The sequence below is a fragment of the Haliotis rufescens genome, unplaced genomic scaffold (assembly GCF_023055435.1).
Source record: "Haliotis rufescens isolate VD_foot unplaced genomic scaffold, xgHalRufe1.0.p SCAF_3, whole genome shotgun sequence".
Taxonomy (NCBI): Eukaryota; Metazoa; Mollusca; class Gastropoda; order Lepetellida; family Haliotidae; genus Haliotis; species Haliotis rufescens.
The window spans coordinates 58,921,145-58,936,814 of record NW_025964001.1 but is presented as its reverse complement, the minus strand read 5'-3'; the positions used below and the strand labels follow the sequence as shown (position 1 = coordinate 58,936,814).

The 15,670-nt window shown below is 41.7% G+C and overlaps 1 protein-coding gene across 5 annotated transcripts in view; it reads right to left on the bottom strand.

Annotated features, from left to right (window-relative positions):
- The window catches only part of LOC124151112 (tetratricopeptide repeat protein 13-like), a 54,376-nt gene that overhangs the window by 17,779 nt on the left and 20,927 nt on the right, over window positions 1-15,670 (bottom strand). For 4 of the 5 annotated variants that reach the window (XR_007223199.1, XR_007223198.1, XR_007223200.1 and 1 more), the window contains exons 14-24: window positions 14,358-14,398; window positions 12,141-12,312; window positions 11,047-11,086; window positions 10,016-10,172; window positions 9,433-9,516; window positions 6,424-6,505; window positions 5,796-5,908; window positions 5,535-5,667; window positions 5,178-5,257; window positions 2,824-2,902; window positions 995-1,074 (exon numbers count right to left, since the gene is read on the bottom strand). Coding sequence is in view for 2 of the 5 variants with exons in the window: in XM_046523432.2 (XP_046379388.1) it covers window positions 995-1,074; window positions 2,824-2,902; window positions 5,178-5,257; window positions 5,535-5,667; window positions 5,796-5,908; window positions 6,424-6,505; window positions 9,433-9,516; window positions 10,016-10,172; window positions 11,047-11,086; window positions 12,141-12,312; window positions 14,358-14,398 (1,061 nt within the window). In the remaining 3 variants the exon portion in view is untranslated. The remainder of the gene's footprint in view (window positions 1-994; window positions 1,075-2,823; window positions 2,903-5,177; window positions 5,258-5,534; window positions 5,668-5,795; window positions 5,909-6,423; window positions 6,506-9,432; window positions 9,517-10,015; window positions 10,173-11,046; window positions 11,087-12,140; window positions 12,313-14,357; window positions 14,399-15,670) is intronic. The other variant, XM_046523434.2, reaches the window with a different exon arrangement.

Below are 15,670 nucleotides of genomic sequence, written 5' to 3'. Positions count from 1 at the left end.
TATCCTCGTGGGCTATAGTAAATTTTATCCATTATTAATTAATATTGATATTTCTTTTAAAACGACTTTCGTTGAATCACATCATCATTTTTATACTAATTGAAGCAATGATTGGCCCCAGGTATTGGTGAGCTAGAGCCAATTTAACTTAATCTTATGACTATCATTAAATCGCATCATCATTTTGGCATAAAAAATTCCATCTGTAGTAGCAGTATAGGTATATAAATCCAGCTCCAGTGGAGTTGCGGCAGAACCATCATTACCTATACTACTCCATGCATTGTTAATTAATGAAATATTACATATTTCTAACTGATTTTAACTTCAATGTTTTAAAAACTAAGATTGAGTTCCAGTGACAATTGACCCCCCCCGCCCAAATCTCCCATGTTACCAGTGTTCACTACGAGGAAGTAGATCACCATGAACACCTTTGAATAAAAATTTGATTGAGGAGGTACATAAGAAGGACCAAAAATTGTTCATATAAAAACACATAAAAAATGGAACAATATCATATAAGAAAATCAATAAATTAATAATTTTCATCTAGCCATAACAGATATGGTAAAGAATTCATGAAATCAAACTAACACAAAGCACAGATACTTATGATGATCTACATAAATCTACAATTTTGGACGGACAGAAGGACGGACGGACGAACGGAACGCTACAAACCCCCGATTTACTTCGCAAACGGGGGTATAACAAGCATGGGCGGGTGGGGACCTATTCTATCCCAGGATCCCCGTGATCAAAAGTACAACTAGTGACTGTGATGTCCTGCCACTTTTTATTTTCTCTCAAGGAACTATTTCAATGTGATGATAATGCGTCTTGTGGAGGCAATTTCACTTGCAATTTTTTATGATGATCTAAACTAAATAATTTCACCTATAACGTAAGTTATTCAAAGACTTGCTTAACATATACAACATGTTGGTCTGGATTGGAACCACAGCACTGGTAGAGAGGTGCGTAGACTTACTTCTTGATATTCATCCACTGTTTAGAGACAGCTACAAAAGCATCCGGGGCACCTGCTAGCATGGCTTCCAGCTCCAGCAGCTGAAACCATTACATCATTTTGTTTGTTGTTGAACGCAACACTCGGCAATATTCCAGCTACATACTCAAATCTGGACCAGACAATCCAGTGATTGACATCATGAGCATTGATCTACGCAACTGGGATAGGATGACATGCATCAACCAAGTCAGCGAGCCTGACGACTCAATCCTGCTATTTGCCTCTTACGTGAGTGAGTGAGTGAGTATGGTTTTACGCCGCTTTTAGCAATATTCCAGCAATATCACGGCGGGGGACACCAGAAATGGGCTTCACACATTGTACCCATGTCGGGAATCGAACCCGGGTCTTCGGCGTGACGAGCGAACGCTTTAACCACTAGGCGACCCGACCGCCCCTTTGCCTCTTACGACAAGCATGGGTTGCTGGAGACCAATTCTAACCATCACATCACTACAGATATATCATATTATAGGAACAGATGTCTAAAAAAATTCCCTTTATTTCACCATTCATCATTCTATCCTATACAAATAGTTAATACAAACCGAATGAATGAATAAGTATTGCTTTACTCAACATCTGGGCCTAGATTTTCGAAACGATCTTAGCTAAGATAAATCTTAACTACTTACGTTCAAAGATAAGATATCTTAAGACTAAGATAAGATAGTTTTTTGAAACAATCGTAAAACTGTCGCAGATCGCTCAGAGCTACGACACCTATCTGTAGCGGGAGAATAGCTCGAAGTCGTCAAGCGTATCGAGGGGACGAGTTCTGTCTCGGAATATCCTCGGTCTTGTCATCAAATCATTGTCATCTTCATCATGAAAAATGTCCAGAGCAAATTATACCGCCATCTTGGATGAGGATAAAATATACTTACGACAGGTATAGGGCTATCTTAGAACTTAAGATATCTTAGGGCTACGATAGTTTCGAAAAAATAGGCTACGATAGCCTACGATTTTTTTACGATAACTTTACGATAATTTTAGGGCTAAGATTGTTTCGAAAATCTAGGCCCTGAAATATTCCAGCAATTTGCACCTAAGAATACAAACTTAAATATGGGATTCAGAATGGCTTTAATTTCAGGTAGTGTTAATCTTATGGATTAATGGAGGTTAATTAACACCAATCTTGTTGTATATACTACTCAAAAGAAGTTAAAGAACACAAGATTCTTTCATGTGACTATAGTAAATCTGTCATGGCTGGATATACTAATTATAGTCATATGAAAGAATCTTCTTTAACATCTTTTGAATAGTATATATCATAAATGAAATAGATAATGCTGTGCTATTTTATAGCTGTCAATCAAGAAAATACCTTACATTAACAATTTTATCAAATAAAGTATCTAAAATCATATCTGAAAACAAATTCCCATATAGGCATCGAATTGGTGGAACACTTTCGGACAGATATTGTATATATTACTCTCTGAAACTGTAAACTAGTGAGAGAGTGAGTTGGGTTTAACGCCATTTTTAACAGTATTCCAGTTATATCACGGCCTGTCAGCTTAATGTGGGAGGAAAGCCTGAAGTGATGCAGGTCTCAGACGTTTACCACTTCGGTGAAACCTACGAGCACGGGTATGGTGCTGACAAACCTAGAAACATAATTGTGGCGAACCTGGGTTCGAACCCACAATCATAGGTTTCTGGTGTGCCCAAGGGACGCAACTCTGCAAAATCGCAAAATTACAAAAAAGTACCACTTTTCGACCCATTACATAATCAGTCAGTCTTGATGTACAGGATGAAGCAGCACGTACCTTGCCTGTAGGTATCTTCCCCGTCACCTGTCTCCCCACCGACATGACCAGACCGAGGGCTACTGTGTATGCCACAACACTGCAACAAGGGCACCGAGACAATCAACCATTGTGCAGTGGACACGCCACAACACATGGACTGAGAACAGATCCATGTACTATACTTTCTCACTGAGCATCTTTCTAATTATTTTTTGCAGCACAAAGCCTTAGGTTTATAAAATCTTGTCCATCATCAGTGTTTGATACAAATACAGCTCAATTCCAAATACACTAATATGATGTCCTACAATTGTGATACTGTCAAAGACGCTGTCATCAATTTCTTTGTTGGAATCAACACCGAGTAATCCTGTATGATATGGTTTAAAGATCCTCCTCTACGGAGCCAAAAGTTGTCGGACATACCTGGAGCCTAGGGTGAGGTAGAAGTACAATAGGGACATACCTGGAGCCTTGGGTGAGGTAGAAGTAGTTCATAGGGACATACCTGGAGCCTTGGGTGAAGTAAAACAAGTATTTGTCACAGAGTGACGAAATATCCCCCGCCTGTACACCATAGTACCAAATATGAAGACAATCCAGCGATTAGTTCTTGAGATATTGTGGCAACACCGTTTTCCAACTCAAAAAACAGATTTGCCTGCTGTGACCTTGAAAATGGGGTCAAGGTCACCAAATCTGACAGGTGTATGCGGTGTCTGTATATACACTATAGTTCCAAATATGAAGACAATCCAGCGATTAGTTCTTGAGATATCGCGGCAACACCGTTTTCTAACTCCAAAAGCAGATTTGCCTGCTGTGACCTTGAAAATGGGGTCAAGGTCACCAAAACCGACTGGTGTCTGCGGTGTCTGTATATACACCATAGTTCCAAATATGAAGACAATCGAGAGGTTTAGTTCTTGAGATATCGCGGCAACACCGTTTTCCAACTCTAAAAGCAGATTTGCCTGCTGTGACCTTGAAAATGGGATCAAGGTCACCAAAACCGACTGGTGTCTGCGGAGTCTGTATATACACTATAGTTCCAAATATGAAGACAATCCAGTGTTTAGTTCTTGAGATATCGCGGCAACACCGTTTTCCAACTCCAAAAGCAGATTTGCCTGCTGTGACCTTGAAAATGGGGTCAAGGTCACCAAAACCGACTGGTGTCTGCGGTGTCTGTATATACACCATAGTTCCAAATATGAAGACAATCCAGTGTTTAGTTCTTGAGATATCGCGGCAACACCGTTTTCCAACTCTAAAAGCAGATTTGTCTGCTGTGACCTTGAAAATGGGATCAAGGTCACCAAAAACGACTGGTGTCTGCGGAGTCTGTATATACACCATAGTTCCAAATATGAAGACAATCCAGTGTTTAGTTCTTGAGATATCGCGGCAACACCGTTTTCCAACTCTAAAAGCAGATTTGTCTGCTGTGACCTTGAAAATGGGATCAAGGTCACCAAAACCGACTGGTGTCTGCGGAGTCTGTATATACACCATAGTTCCAAATATGAAGACAATCCAGTGTTTAGTTCTTGAGATATCGCGGCAACAAACAGGTGGGACGTACGGACCGACGTACGGACGGACGTACGGACGGTCGTGAATAATATATCCCCCGCTTCGCGCTTTCGCGCGGCGAATGATAATAGTACATTAGGGACATATAGGGACATATCTAGAGCCTTGGGTGAGGTAGAAGTAATACATAGGGACATACCTGGAGCCTCGGGTGAGGTAGAAGTAGTCCATAGGGACATACCTGGAGCCTCGGGTGAGGTAGAATTAAGACACTAGGGACATACCTGGAGCCTCGGGTGAGGTAGAATTAAGACACTAGGGACATACCTGGAGTCTCGAGTGAGGTAGAAGTAGTCCATAGGGACATACCTGGAGTCTCGAGTGAGGTAGAAGTAGTCCATAGGGACATACCTGGAGCCTCGGGTGAGGTAGAAGTAGTCCAAAGGGACATACCTGGAGCCTCGAGTGAGGTAGAAGTAGTCCATAGGGACATACCTGGAGTCTCGAGTGAGGTAGAAGTAGTCCATAGGGACATACCTGGAGTCTCGAGTGAGGTAGAAGTAAGACACTAGGGACATACCTGGAGCCTCGGGTGAGGTAGAAGAAGTCCATAGGGACGTACCTGGAGTCTCGAGTGAGGTAGAAGTAAGACACTAGGGACATACCTGGAGCCTCGGGTGAGGTAGAAGAAGTACATAGGGACATACCTGGAGCCTTAGGTGAGGTAGAAGTAAGACACTAGTGACATACCTGATGCTTCGGCTGAGGTAGAAGTAAGACACTAGTGACATACCTGATGCCTCGGGTGAGGTAGAAGTAAGACACTAGGGACATACCTGGAGCCTCGGGTGAGGGGCATGAGGTTGTAAAAGTAGTACACCAGGGAGACAATCAGGTTGAGTATCTGGTCAATGTCCTGCAACAATAGAGGTATAGGTTATTAGGTAACTGACAACAGAACAGAACAGAACAGAGTGAGTGAGTGTGTGAGTGAGTGAGTGAGTGAGTGAGTGAGTGAGTGAGTGAGTGAGTGAGTGAGTGAGTGAGTGAGTGAGTGAGTGAGTGAGTGAGTGAGTGAGTGAGTGAGTGAGTGAGTGAGTGAGTGAGCGAGCGAGCGAGAGGGTACACAAACTGAGGCAATATGCCCTATCACTTTAGGTGCAAATCACAATGTGCCCTTCCCCAACACTTACAGTTATTTTGCTGAGGCCTGTCTTCCTGATCTCGTCCTGTATTTGTGTAAAAACATAGTCCATCTCCGACGAGTACATCGTCATCCGCTCTTGGGTATTGGCTACGTTCAGAGCAAACACAATCTTGCCATTTCTGAAAATAACCCACCATATCTTAGACCAATGTTTCAAGAAGTTAATGACACAACTATGTCCACAGAACAATAGATAAACTACCAGTGTGCCGGTACTGCTTATGAACAACAGTGTTACTCTACTCACAAGTCCTCTGTCAGTATCAGCATGGCGCCGTCTAACCGATCCTCCTCTTTGGTCTTTGTCATACTGGGAACTTGTGTCGACACAAGAAACCCATGCGGGTTGATCTTTCTCTTCTGTGCAAAAAAAAAGCAGACTACAAAAATGGCAAAACAATTCTAAATTTTACAAGACTCTATCTTTATTGATCAAAAGCTGTATTTGTTTGCCCTTGAGATACCTTGAAAAAAATAAATACATTAACCGCCTTCAACAAAACAATTTGTGGGTATAAAAAGAAATCAAAGATGGCCACTTGACTGCCATATTGAATTTCCGATTGTGATACTGGAAACCTTTTACTGTGATAAAGTTTGGCTCAATACAGCTCACAACAACAGAAGTTGAAAACTGGTTTGTTTCAGCAAATATTAGCATAAATAATGTTGCCTTTAGTTTCTACCCCATGCTAAATACAATGTATAACTGATCACAGGATGTCTTGATGGAAACATAAATTGTGGGTGAAACCTCCCCTCCCCCCGAAACACTAAATGGGTTGTGGGTTGAGGAAGTAATGTTTGGTAAGAGGCTTTATTGATGCTACCTACAACTGTACATGCCATCACAGCTTCAGGTTACTCCTGCTTACCCTGGCGACTGAAAGAAGGTCCTCGCATGACTGCGCCTTCCTGATGTCTTCCTTCAGGTTAGCATAGGACACCGCACCCTCCCTGAAACAACATCCCTCAAACTGTTAACATCTGCATAGGACACCGCACCCTCCCTGAAACAACATCCCTCAAACTGTTAACATCTGCATAGGACACCGCACCCTCCCTGAAACAACATCCCTCAAACTGTTAACATCTGTATAGGACACCGCACCCTCCCTGAAACAACATCCCTGAAACTGTTAACATCTGTATAGGACACCATACCCTCCCTGAAACAACATCCCTCAAACTGTTAACATCTGTATAGGACACCCACTCTCCCTGAAACAACATCCCTCAAACTGTTAACATCTGTATGGGACACCGCACCCTCCCTGAAACAACATCCCTAAAACTGTTAACATCTGCATAGGACACCGCACCCTCCCTGAAACAACATCCCTCAAACTGTTAACATCTGTATAGGACACCGCATCCTCCCTGAAATACATCCCTCAAACTGTTAACATCTGCATAGGACACCACACCCTCCCTGAAACAACATCCCTCAAACTGTTAACATCTGCATAGGACACCGCACCCTCCCTGAAACAACATCCCTCAAACTGTTAACATCTGCATAGGACACTGCACCCTCCCTGAAACAACATCCCTCAAACTGTTAACATCTGCATAGGACACCACACCCTCCCTGAAACAACATCCCTCAAACTGTTAACATCTGCATAGGACACCACACCCTCCCTGAAACAACATCCCTCAAACTGTTAACATCTGCATAGGACACCACACCCTCCCTGAAACAACATCCCTCAAACTGTTAACATCTGCATAGGACACCACACCCTCCCTGAAACAACATCCCTCAAACTGTTAACATCTGCATAGGACACCGCACCCTCCCTGAAACAACATCCCTCAAACTGTTAACATCTGCATAGGACACCGCACCCTCCCTGAAACAACATCCCTCAAACTGTTAACATCTGCATAGGACACTGCACCCTCCCTGAAACAACATCCCTCAAACTGTTAACATCTGCATAGGACACCACACCCTCCCTGAAACAACATCCCTCAAACTGTTAACATCTGCATAGGACACCACACCCTCCCTCAAACAACATCCCTCAAACTGTTAACATCTGCATAGGACACCACACCCTCCCTGAAACAACATCCCTCAAACTGTTAACATCTGCATAGGACACCACACCCTCCCTGAAACAACATCCCTCAAACTGTTAACATCTGCATAGGACACCACACCCTCCCTGAAACAACATCCCTCAAACTGTTAACATCTGCATAGGACACCGCACTCTCCCTGAAACAACATCCCTGAAACTGTTAACATCTGCATAGGACACCGCATCCTCCCTGAAACAACATTCCTCAAACTGCTAACATCTGCATAGGACACCGCACCCTCCCTGAAACAACATCCCTCAAACTGTTAACATCTGCATAGGACACCGCACCCTCCCTGAAACAACATTCCTCAAACTGCTAACATCTGCATAGGACACCGCACCCTCCCTGAAACAACATCCCTCAAACTGTTAACATCTGCATAGGACACCGCACCCTCCCTGAAACAACATTCCTCAAACTGTTAACATCAAAAATGGTAAATAGTTAGTTCCATGATAGTCCATCTCTGATTTACCATTATTACAAGACAACGAACACTTCGCAACAACAAAGATTCATCTGTGTAACAGATGCAACATAATCCTGTTGTTGAAGTAGTGCATCAATAACGGAATGTTGATCGTACCGTATCAGAACAGAAATTTCTTTTGTTGTACCGTTTTGTGTTGTCTAATTATTACAGGATAATGAAGAAGCTACGAGGAATTATTGACTACCTGCCCCTAGTAAATGAATGGTGTAACTGCCAGGCATTTGATGAGGGATTTACTGCATTCATTCACTTGGGACAGAAAATCCGAAAATAAAAGCTTCAAGTTGGTTTTCTAAGGAAGCCTTTTAGGGCCATTTGATTTTATGTTTTTTTCAATACTATCTTGAAATTTCAAGAAACTAAGTTGAAATTTCAAGAAAGTATCTTGAAGTTTCAACTTATTATCTTGAAATTTCAACTTATCTTGAAATTTCAACTTATTATCTTGAAATTTCAACTTAGTATCTTGAAATTTCAACTTAATATCTTGAAATTTCAACTTCTGTATCTTGAAATTTCAAGATAGTATTGAAAAATACAAAAAAACAAATGGCCCTAAAAGGCTTCCGTAGTTTTCACATAGACATAAACATTTTATGAAGTTGAGTTTAGTTGAGGTGAACTTGGTATAATTTCACTTACATAGTGTCTACATGTAATAGTCCGGTTTTGCCGTTTTTTCAGTGCTGGCCCTCTGAGATACTATCACGCAGCTAAACATGGATAACCCACTCGGACACAGTACATGTGTATACTGACTCCAAGCCGAGTCCTTGTTTTAACTGTTAATGCTCATCAAAAAAAGGAAACACATGTGACAAAATTCTTCATCTGAGGTGGTGAGGTGAAATGGGGTTTAACGTCGCGTCCAAGATTATTGCACTTATATAGTGACATGCATGTATGTGTGTGTGTGGCTGCTTGTACTAGTCCGGACTGATGCCGATTTATAGTGCTAGCTCACTGAGATACCATGCCGCAGTTTAACATGAATACCTCACTCAGACACAGTATACTGACTCCGAGCCGACCAGTCCTTGTTTTAGCCCCTTAATGCCGAGCGCCAGACAGGGTAACAACAAGTACCATCTTTTAACGTCTTTTGGTATGGCGCTGTCGGGGATCGAACCCCAGACCTTCCGCTCTCCGGGCGGACGCTATACCACTAGACCACTGAGGCGCTCTCTTCATCTGAAGGTACTTGGGACCAACAAAACAATATGAGGTGTGGTTGCTCCACACACAGGCAGGGATGACAATCTAATGATTAATTTATTATGGATTCAAATGGTCTTACCCTGTATAGTGTTCTAGCATTGTCTTGGCCAGTTTAAACACCAGGTCAAAATACTGCATTACTTTTAGGTTAGCTACTGATCCCCTGCAAAACAAACACAAGGTATAGAAACAGAGTTATTAAACACCCATCCTACCATAGTATATAGACTGGAGCAGTTTCCATTTATCATAACAAATTGCCTTTAAAAAACATAAAAACAAAATGGATCCAAAAATAATTTGAAACATTGTTCCCAGGAAGTTACAAATTAGGAATCAGGAGGTCCATATTCATTCAGAACACACCAGGGCCCCGTTCCACAAAGCGATCGTAGCGCTAAGATGATCGTAACTCCCATTCTTTAGCATAGGCTTACGGCAGTCATTGCTCTACTATCCCTTTGTCGAACGGGGCCCAGGAGGAGGAAAAATATATATGATCGTTTTAGTTATATAAATTCTTTTTATAAACAACCTTATGACAGAATGACCAGTCTACTACTGACGTGTCACCATATTACAGTGGGATGAATTTTTGTGACCAAACTTTCTCCTTTCAATTCTGTATACCTGATTGAAGACACATGAAGCTGTGGGCCCACCTTATAAATGTGATGTCTGTCCGATGCCCTTCTGTTGTGAGGTGATCGGGGAGGGATGACACCCACAATACTGGCTGTTCTGGGTCGGCTAGGCGACGATATTGCACTGCTATTCCAAATACCTCCCTCCAGCTTAAAGGCCTTTCTGTGACATTGACTAGGGTTACATTGCAAGAAGATGAGTGAGTGGGGTGAGGAGGATTTACACAGATTTCAGTTAATGTGGGAGAAAGCCCAAAGTGACGCAGGTCTTGGACCATTATCATGTTGGTGAAGCTCATTTGGGGGAGAGATTTCAGGATATGATCTCATCCACTTTCCAAATGAGTGAGTTTGGTTTAAAGCTGCTTTGAACAGTATTTCAGTCATATCTATACATGGATGTCAGCTTAATGTCAGAGCAAAGCTCCAAGTGTAGCGTCTTAGACGTTACCACTTTGGTGAAGCACGAGCAATCCTAGAAACATAATTAGGGTGAATCTCGGATTCAGCCAACAAACATAGGTTCCTGGCACACCTAAGGGAGGCAACTCAGCACAGGAAATAGTGCCCACCAATGTACCACGAGTCTGTGAAGCTTATCTGAATATTCTTGAACATTTGCAACATTCTACCAAAATTATATCTTCAACATGGTTGCTACTGCAAACAGACTGGTATATAAAGTTCAAAGTTGAGGCACATAAATAAATATTCATCAATCTGAATATCACACAATTACCATAGACATAACAAAAAAGCTGAGAAATGATTTTAAAAAATGACATTTACAATATGGTTGCCATGGCAACAATTCCTAAAATCTGATCGAAAGTCGTTGAGCACTTAAAAATGCACACTGTTTTTTTGTGATGATCTTGAATCACAAACCTGCCGACATGCATCTGTAGCTATGAATAATGGCAGATCCCAGTATCAGACAGAACTTGTTATATTTTCCATGAATACTTCACAAGAAATCCTCTAGAAATTTGATAATATGATTTAATGACTCATGCAAATCAAGACAAATGTCTTATCTCTATACATACCTCCACTTCCTTTTGTATTTTTATAACTTTTCCATTTCATCTGAAGCAGAAAGAGAAAACAAATATCTGAATGAAAAAATGAAGTTACAAAGCTCAACAGTATGATTTATCCTGGGCCTTGCTCCACAAAGCAATCTTTGCACTATGACTAGCTCCAACATGTCAACACAGACTTGTGAAAGTCAGAGCTAAGATTGTGGAGACCATGGACCACTGTCCACAATATATTGTCAGTGCTACGATTGCTGTCACTCCTAGTCCAACACTTCAACACAGACTTGTGAAAGTCAGAGCTGAGATTGTGGAGGCCCTGGTTCACTGTCCACAATATATTGTCAGTGCTACGATTGCTGTCACTCCTAGTCCATCACTTCAACACAGACTTGTGAAAGTCTGAGCTAAGATTGTGGAGGCCCTGGACCACGGTCCACAATATATTGTCAGTGCTACGATTGCTGTCACTCCTTGTCCCACACTTCAACACAGACTTGTGAAAGTCAGAGCTAAGATTGTGGAGGCCCTGGACCACTGTCTACAATATATTGTCAGTGCTACGATTGCTGTCACTCGTAGGCCAACACTTCAACACAGACTTGTGAAAGTCAGAGCTAAGATTGTGGAGGCCATGGACCTCTGTCCACAATATATTGTCAGTGCTACGATTGTTGTCACTCCTAGTCCCACACTTTACATATAAACTTATGTTAGCGCCATTGAAAGAATGATTGTGGCACATGGCCCAATGTGATTGTTAACCAGCCAGTGCCTCGCAGGCAGCTTGGGTTCTATACTCCCCAGGGAGTTGAGAATGAAAATCAAGTACACACTGATCCTTTGACTGGGGTAATGAAAATGCAGTGCTTCGAGACTACAATGTGTATGGAGTTATGCATTTTATAAGTGGATGATGATGATGATGATGATGATGATGATGATGATGATGATGATTATGATGATGATGATTATTATTATTATTACTGGGTCTTTAGATAAACTTAATTACCTGTTTTCCAGAAAATGGAATAATGTGTAACGTTTTGAATAAAAATTAAGAAATTAAAGTGGAAATTAAGAATATTGTTTGTCCAACATACCTCAAAATGTTGTGCTATGTGTATCGAGGCAAGCCCCATGGCAAGATTGAGTCTTTTATTGGGTGTAAATCCATCTGAGTTGACCTGCATGGACCAGCCGATCTTCTCCGCCCGGCACAGCAGGGTCTGTGCTTGTGGTGGGTAGCTGGACAGGGTCTGGGGCGTGACGTCTCTAGTGGGGGGAAGGGAGGTCATTAGTGAGGACATGTTCACAGAGCAATACACAAACTTCACGGTAGATGTCACACACACATTCTGATACATATGACAACACAAAGACAAATGTACCTGGCCTGTGAAGATCCGGGGTAGAATAGGTCTTCAGCAACCCATGCTTGCTGTAAAAGGTGACTATGCTTGTCGTAAGAGGCGACTAACGGGATCGGGTGGTCAGACTCACTGACTTGGTTGATGCATGTCACTGATCCCAATTGCATGGATCAATGCTCATGATATCAATCACAGGATTGTCTGGTCCAGACTTGATTATTTACAGACCGCCGTCATATAGGTGGAATATTGCTGAGTGCAGCATGAAAACAACCAACCAACCATGAACCTCCCCACCCCACCTTCATTTTTCAGGAGGAACCCCCTTGGAGCTTTCTTTTAAGTTAATAACTAGAAAGTGTTTTTACTCGTAAAAACATATGTCTCCCCCCACTCCCCTAACCCCCATTCATTCGTTTACTTCACTTTAAACCCCATCTGTTCATTCCCACAAAAATAATTCACAATATTTTAATGCTAGAATTGCTTTGAATTCAATAATATTGAAAAGATCAAATTCTTAAATTTCATTATAAGCAAAAGACACAGAAATATTGAAGGGGTGTTGAGTTTAGTTCTGGAACAAAGCCCATCCCAATACAGAGTCTAAGTTAAACTTGTCTCCATAAACAAGAAAAAATAAAATGTGAAAAACTTCTAAATAGCAAGAAGCACCACTTCAGGGCTTGGTTAATATGTTACAACTTCATGAAATAATATTGAACAGTTTTTGAGTTATGGTCAGGAAACAAAGCTTACCCCCATTCAGAGCCTATGTTCAACTTATCTCCATGGAAACGAGAAAAAATAAAAATGTCAAAAATCTCTAAATAGCAAAAGGCACCACTTCAGTGCTGGGTTAATGTGTATACAAAGTTTCGCGAAAAAATATTAAACGGTTTCCGAGTTATGGTCCGGAAACCAAGCTTACCCCCATTCAGAGTCTATGTTCAAGTTATCTCCATGGAAACGAGAAAAAATAAAAATGTCAAAAATCTCTAAATAGCAAAAGGCACCACTTCAGTGCTGGGTTAATGTGTATACAAAGTTTCGCGAAAAAATATTAAACGGTTACTGAGTTATGGTCCGGAAACAAAGCTTACCCCCATTCAGAGCCTATGTTCAACTTATCTCCATGGAAACGAGAAAAAATAAAAATGTCAAAAATCTCTAAATAGCAAAAGGCACCACTTCAGTGCTGGGTTAATGTGTATACAAAGTTTCGCGAAAAAATATTAAACGGTTACTGAGTTATGGTCAGGAAACAAAGCTTACCCCCATTCAGAGTCTATGTTCAAGTTATCTCCATGGAAACAAGAAAAAATGAAAATGTCAAAAATCTCTAAATAGCAAAAGGCACCACTTCAGTGCTGGGTTAATGTGTATACAAAGTTTCGCGAAAAAATATTAAACGATTTCTAAGTTATGGTCAGGAAACAAAGCTTACCCCCATTCAGAGTCTATGTTCAAGTTATCTCCATGGAAACAAGAAAAAATGAAAATGTCAAAAATCTCTAAATAGCAAAAGGCACCACTTCAGTGCTGGGTTAATGTGTATACAAAGTTTCGCGAAAAAATATTAAACGGTTTCCAAGTTATGGTCCGGAAACGGTGGGAACGCCGACGCCAACGCCGACGCCGACGCCGACGGGAACCGTGCCAAAAACAATATGTCTCCCTCCATTCTGGGGGAGACATAATTCAGTAACTTATAGTGACTGACATCATGAGCATCAATTCAGGCAATTGGGTTACAATGACTTGTATTGACCAAGTCAGCGAACCTGAACACCCGATCCCGTTAGTTGCCGCTTACGACAAACATAGTCGCCTTTTACGTCAAGCATGGGTTGCTGAAGACCTCTTCAAACCTGGATCTTGACAGGTCGGTACACATAGAAGGTGGAAATGGATCAATCAAACCGGTGTGATTTGTAAACTACTGACCTGATGTCAGGCTGTAACCCTGGCTGCTCTTGATATGGTTTCTGGAAACAGTGAATGAGTTCATGAGTTTGTGAGTAGGGTTTGCAAACAGTGCAAAACAGGGGTTCAGAATACTAACCAAGATAATGTTAAATATCTGTGGTTGGTTGGTTGGTTTGTTGATTAACGCAGCACTCAGCAATATTCCAGCTATATGACAGCGGTCTGTAAATAATCGAGTCTGGACCAGACAATCCAGTGATTAATATCATGAGCATCGATCCACACAATTGGGATTGATGACATGCATCAACCAAGTCAGCAAGCCTGACCACCCGATCCCGTCAGTCGCCTCTTACGACAAGCATAGTCGCCTTTGGGTGGGTGGGTGGGTGGGTGAGTGGGTGAGTGGGTGAGTGGGTGAGTGAGTGAGTGAGTGAGTGAGTGAGTGAGTGAGTGAGGTTGATTTGACACCGATTTAAACAGTATTACAGGGTGTCAGCTTAATGTGGGAGGAAAGCCCAGAGTGATGCAGGTCTCAGACATTTACCACTCCGGTGAAACCCACGAGCACGGGTATGGTGCTGACAAACCTAGAAACGTAATCGGGGTGAACCAGGATTTAAACCCACATCCCACAATGATAGGTTTCTGGCAATTCTCAAGGGACGCAACTCCACATAACGAATTACGGCGCCTTAGATAACACCTGTGCCCTCGAGAACTATATGAAGACATCATCCATTGACAATATAATGACAATGAGAAACACAGAGACTAACGGACTTGAAACTGGAATGGGATTAAGTCTGTGTCAATTCAAGACCGTACATTTGTCCTCATACTGATGGAGATCTAGTTTTGAGGGATTCGACTTTATAAGCCTAAGTAAGGATAAGAATTTATGGATGAACAACTTCTTTATTACAATTTAGAGCGACATTTTGGTGTAGGTTTTAACACCGTTATCAAGCAAGTGATTTACAGAGTGTAGTAAGCAAGTATATATACACGTAGGAGGCAATGTTTATACAGTAGGGTAGATATTGTTATACTGGAGTAGAGAAGCCTGTTATGTACACACAAGGGTAGTGATGGCAATCATCGGTGAAGTCAGTGCCATAAACAAAGGACGAAGCCAGTAAATAAACAACGGGATTATGGCTGATTGGGGTCTTTGATGAGTTGATGGTACGCCGGGGGGTATGTAATAGCCTTGGTCACGGTTGATTGAGGGCTGAAAAACCTACACCGAAACGTCGCTCTTAATTGTAATAAAGAAGTTGTTCATCCATAAATTCTTATCCTTACTTAGTACTCCAACTTCTAAATGC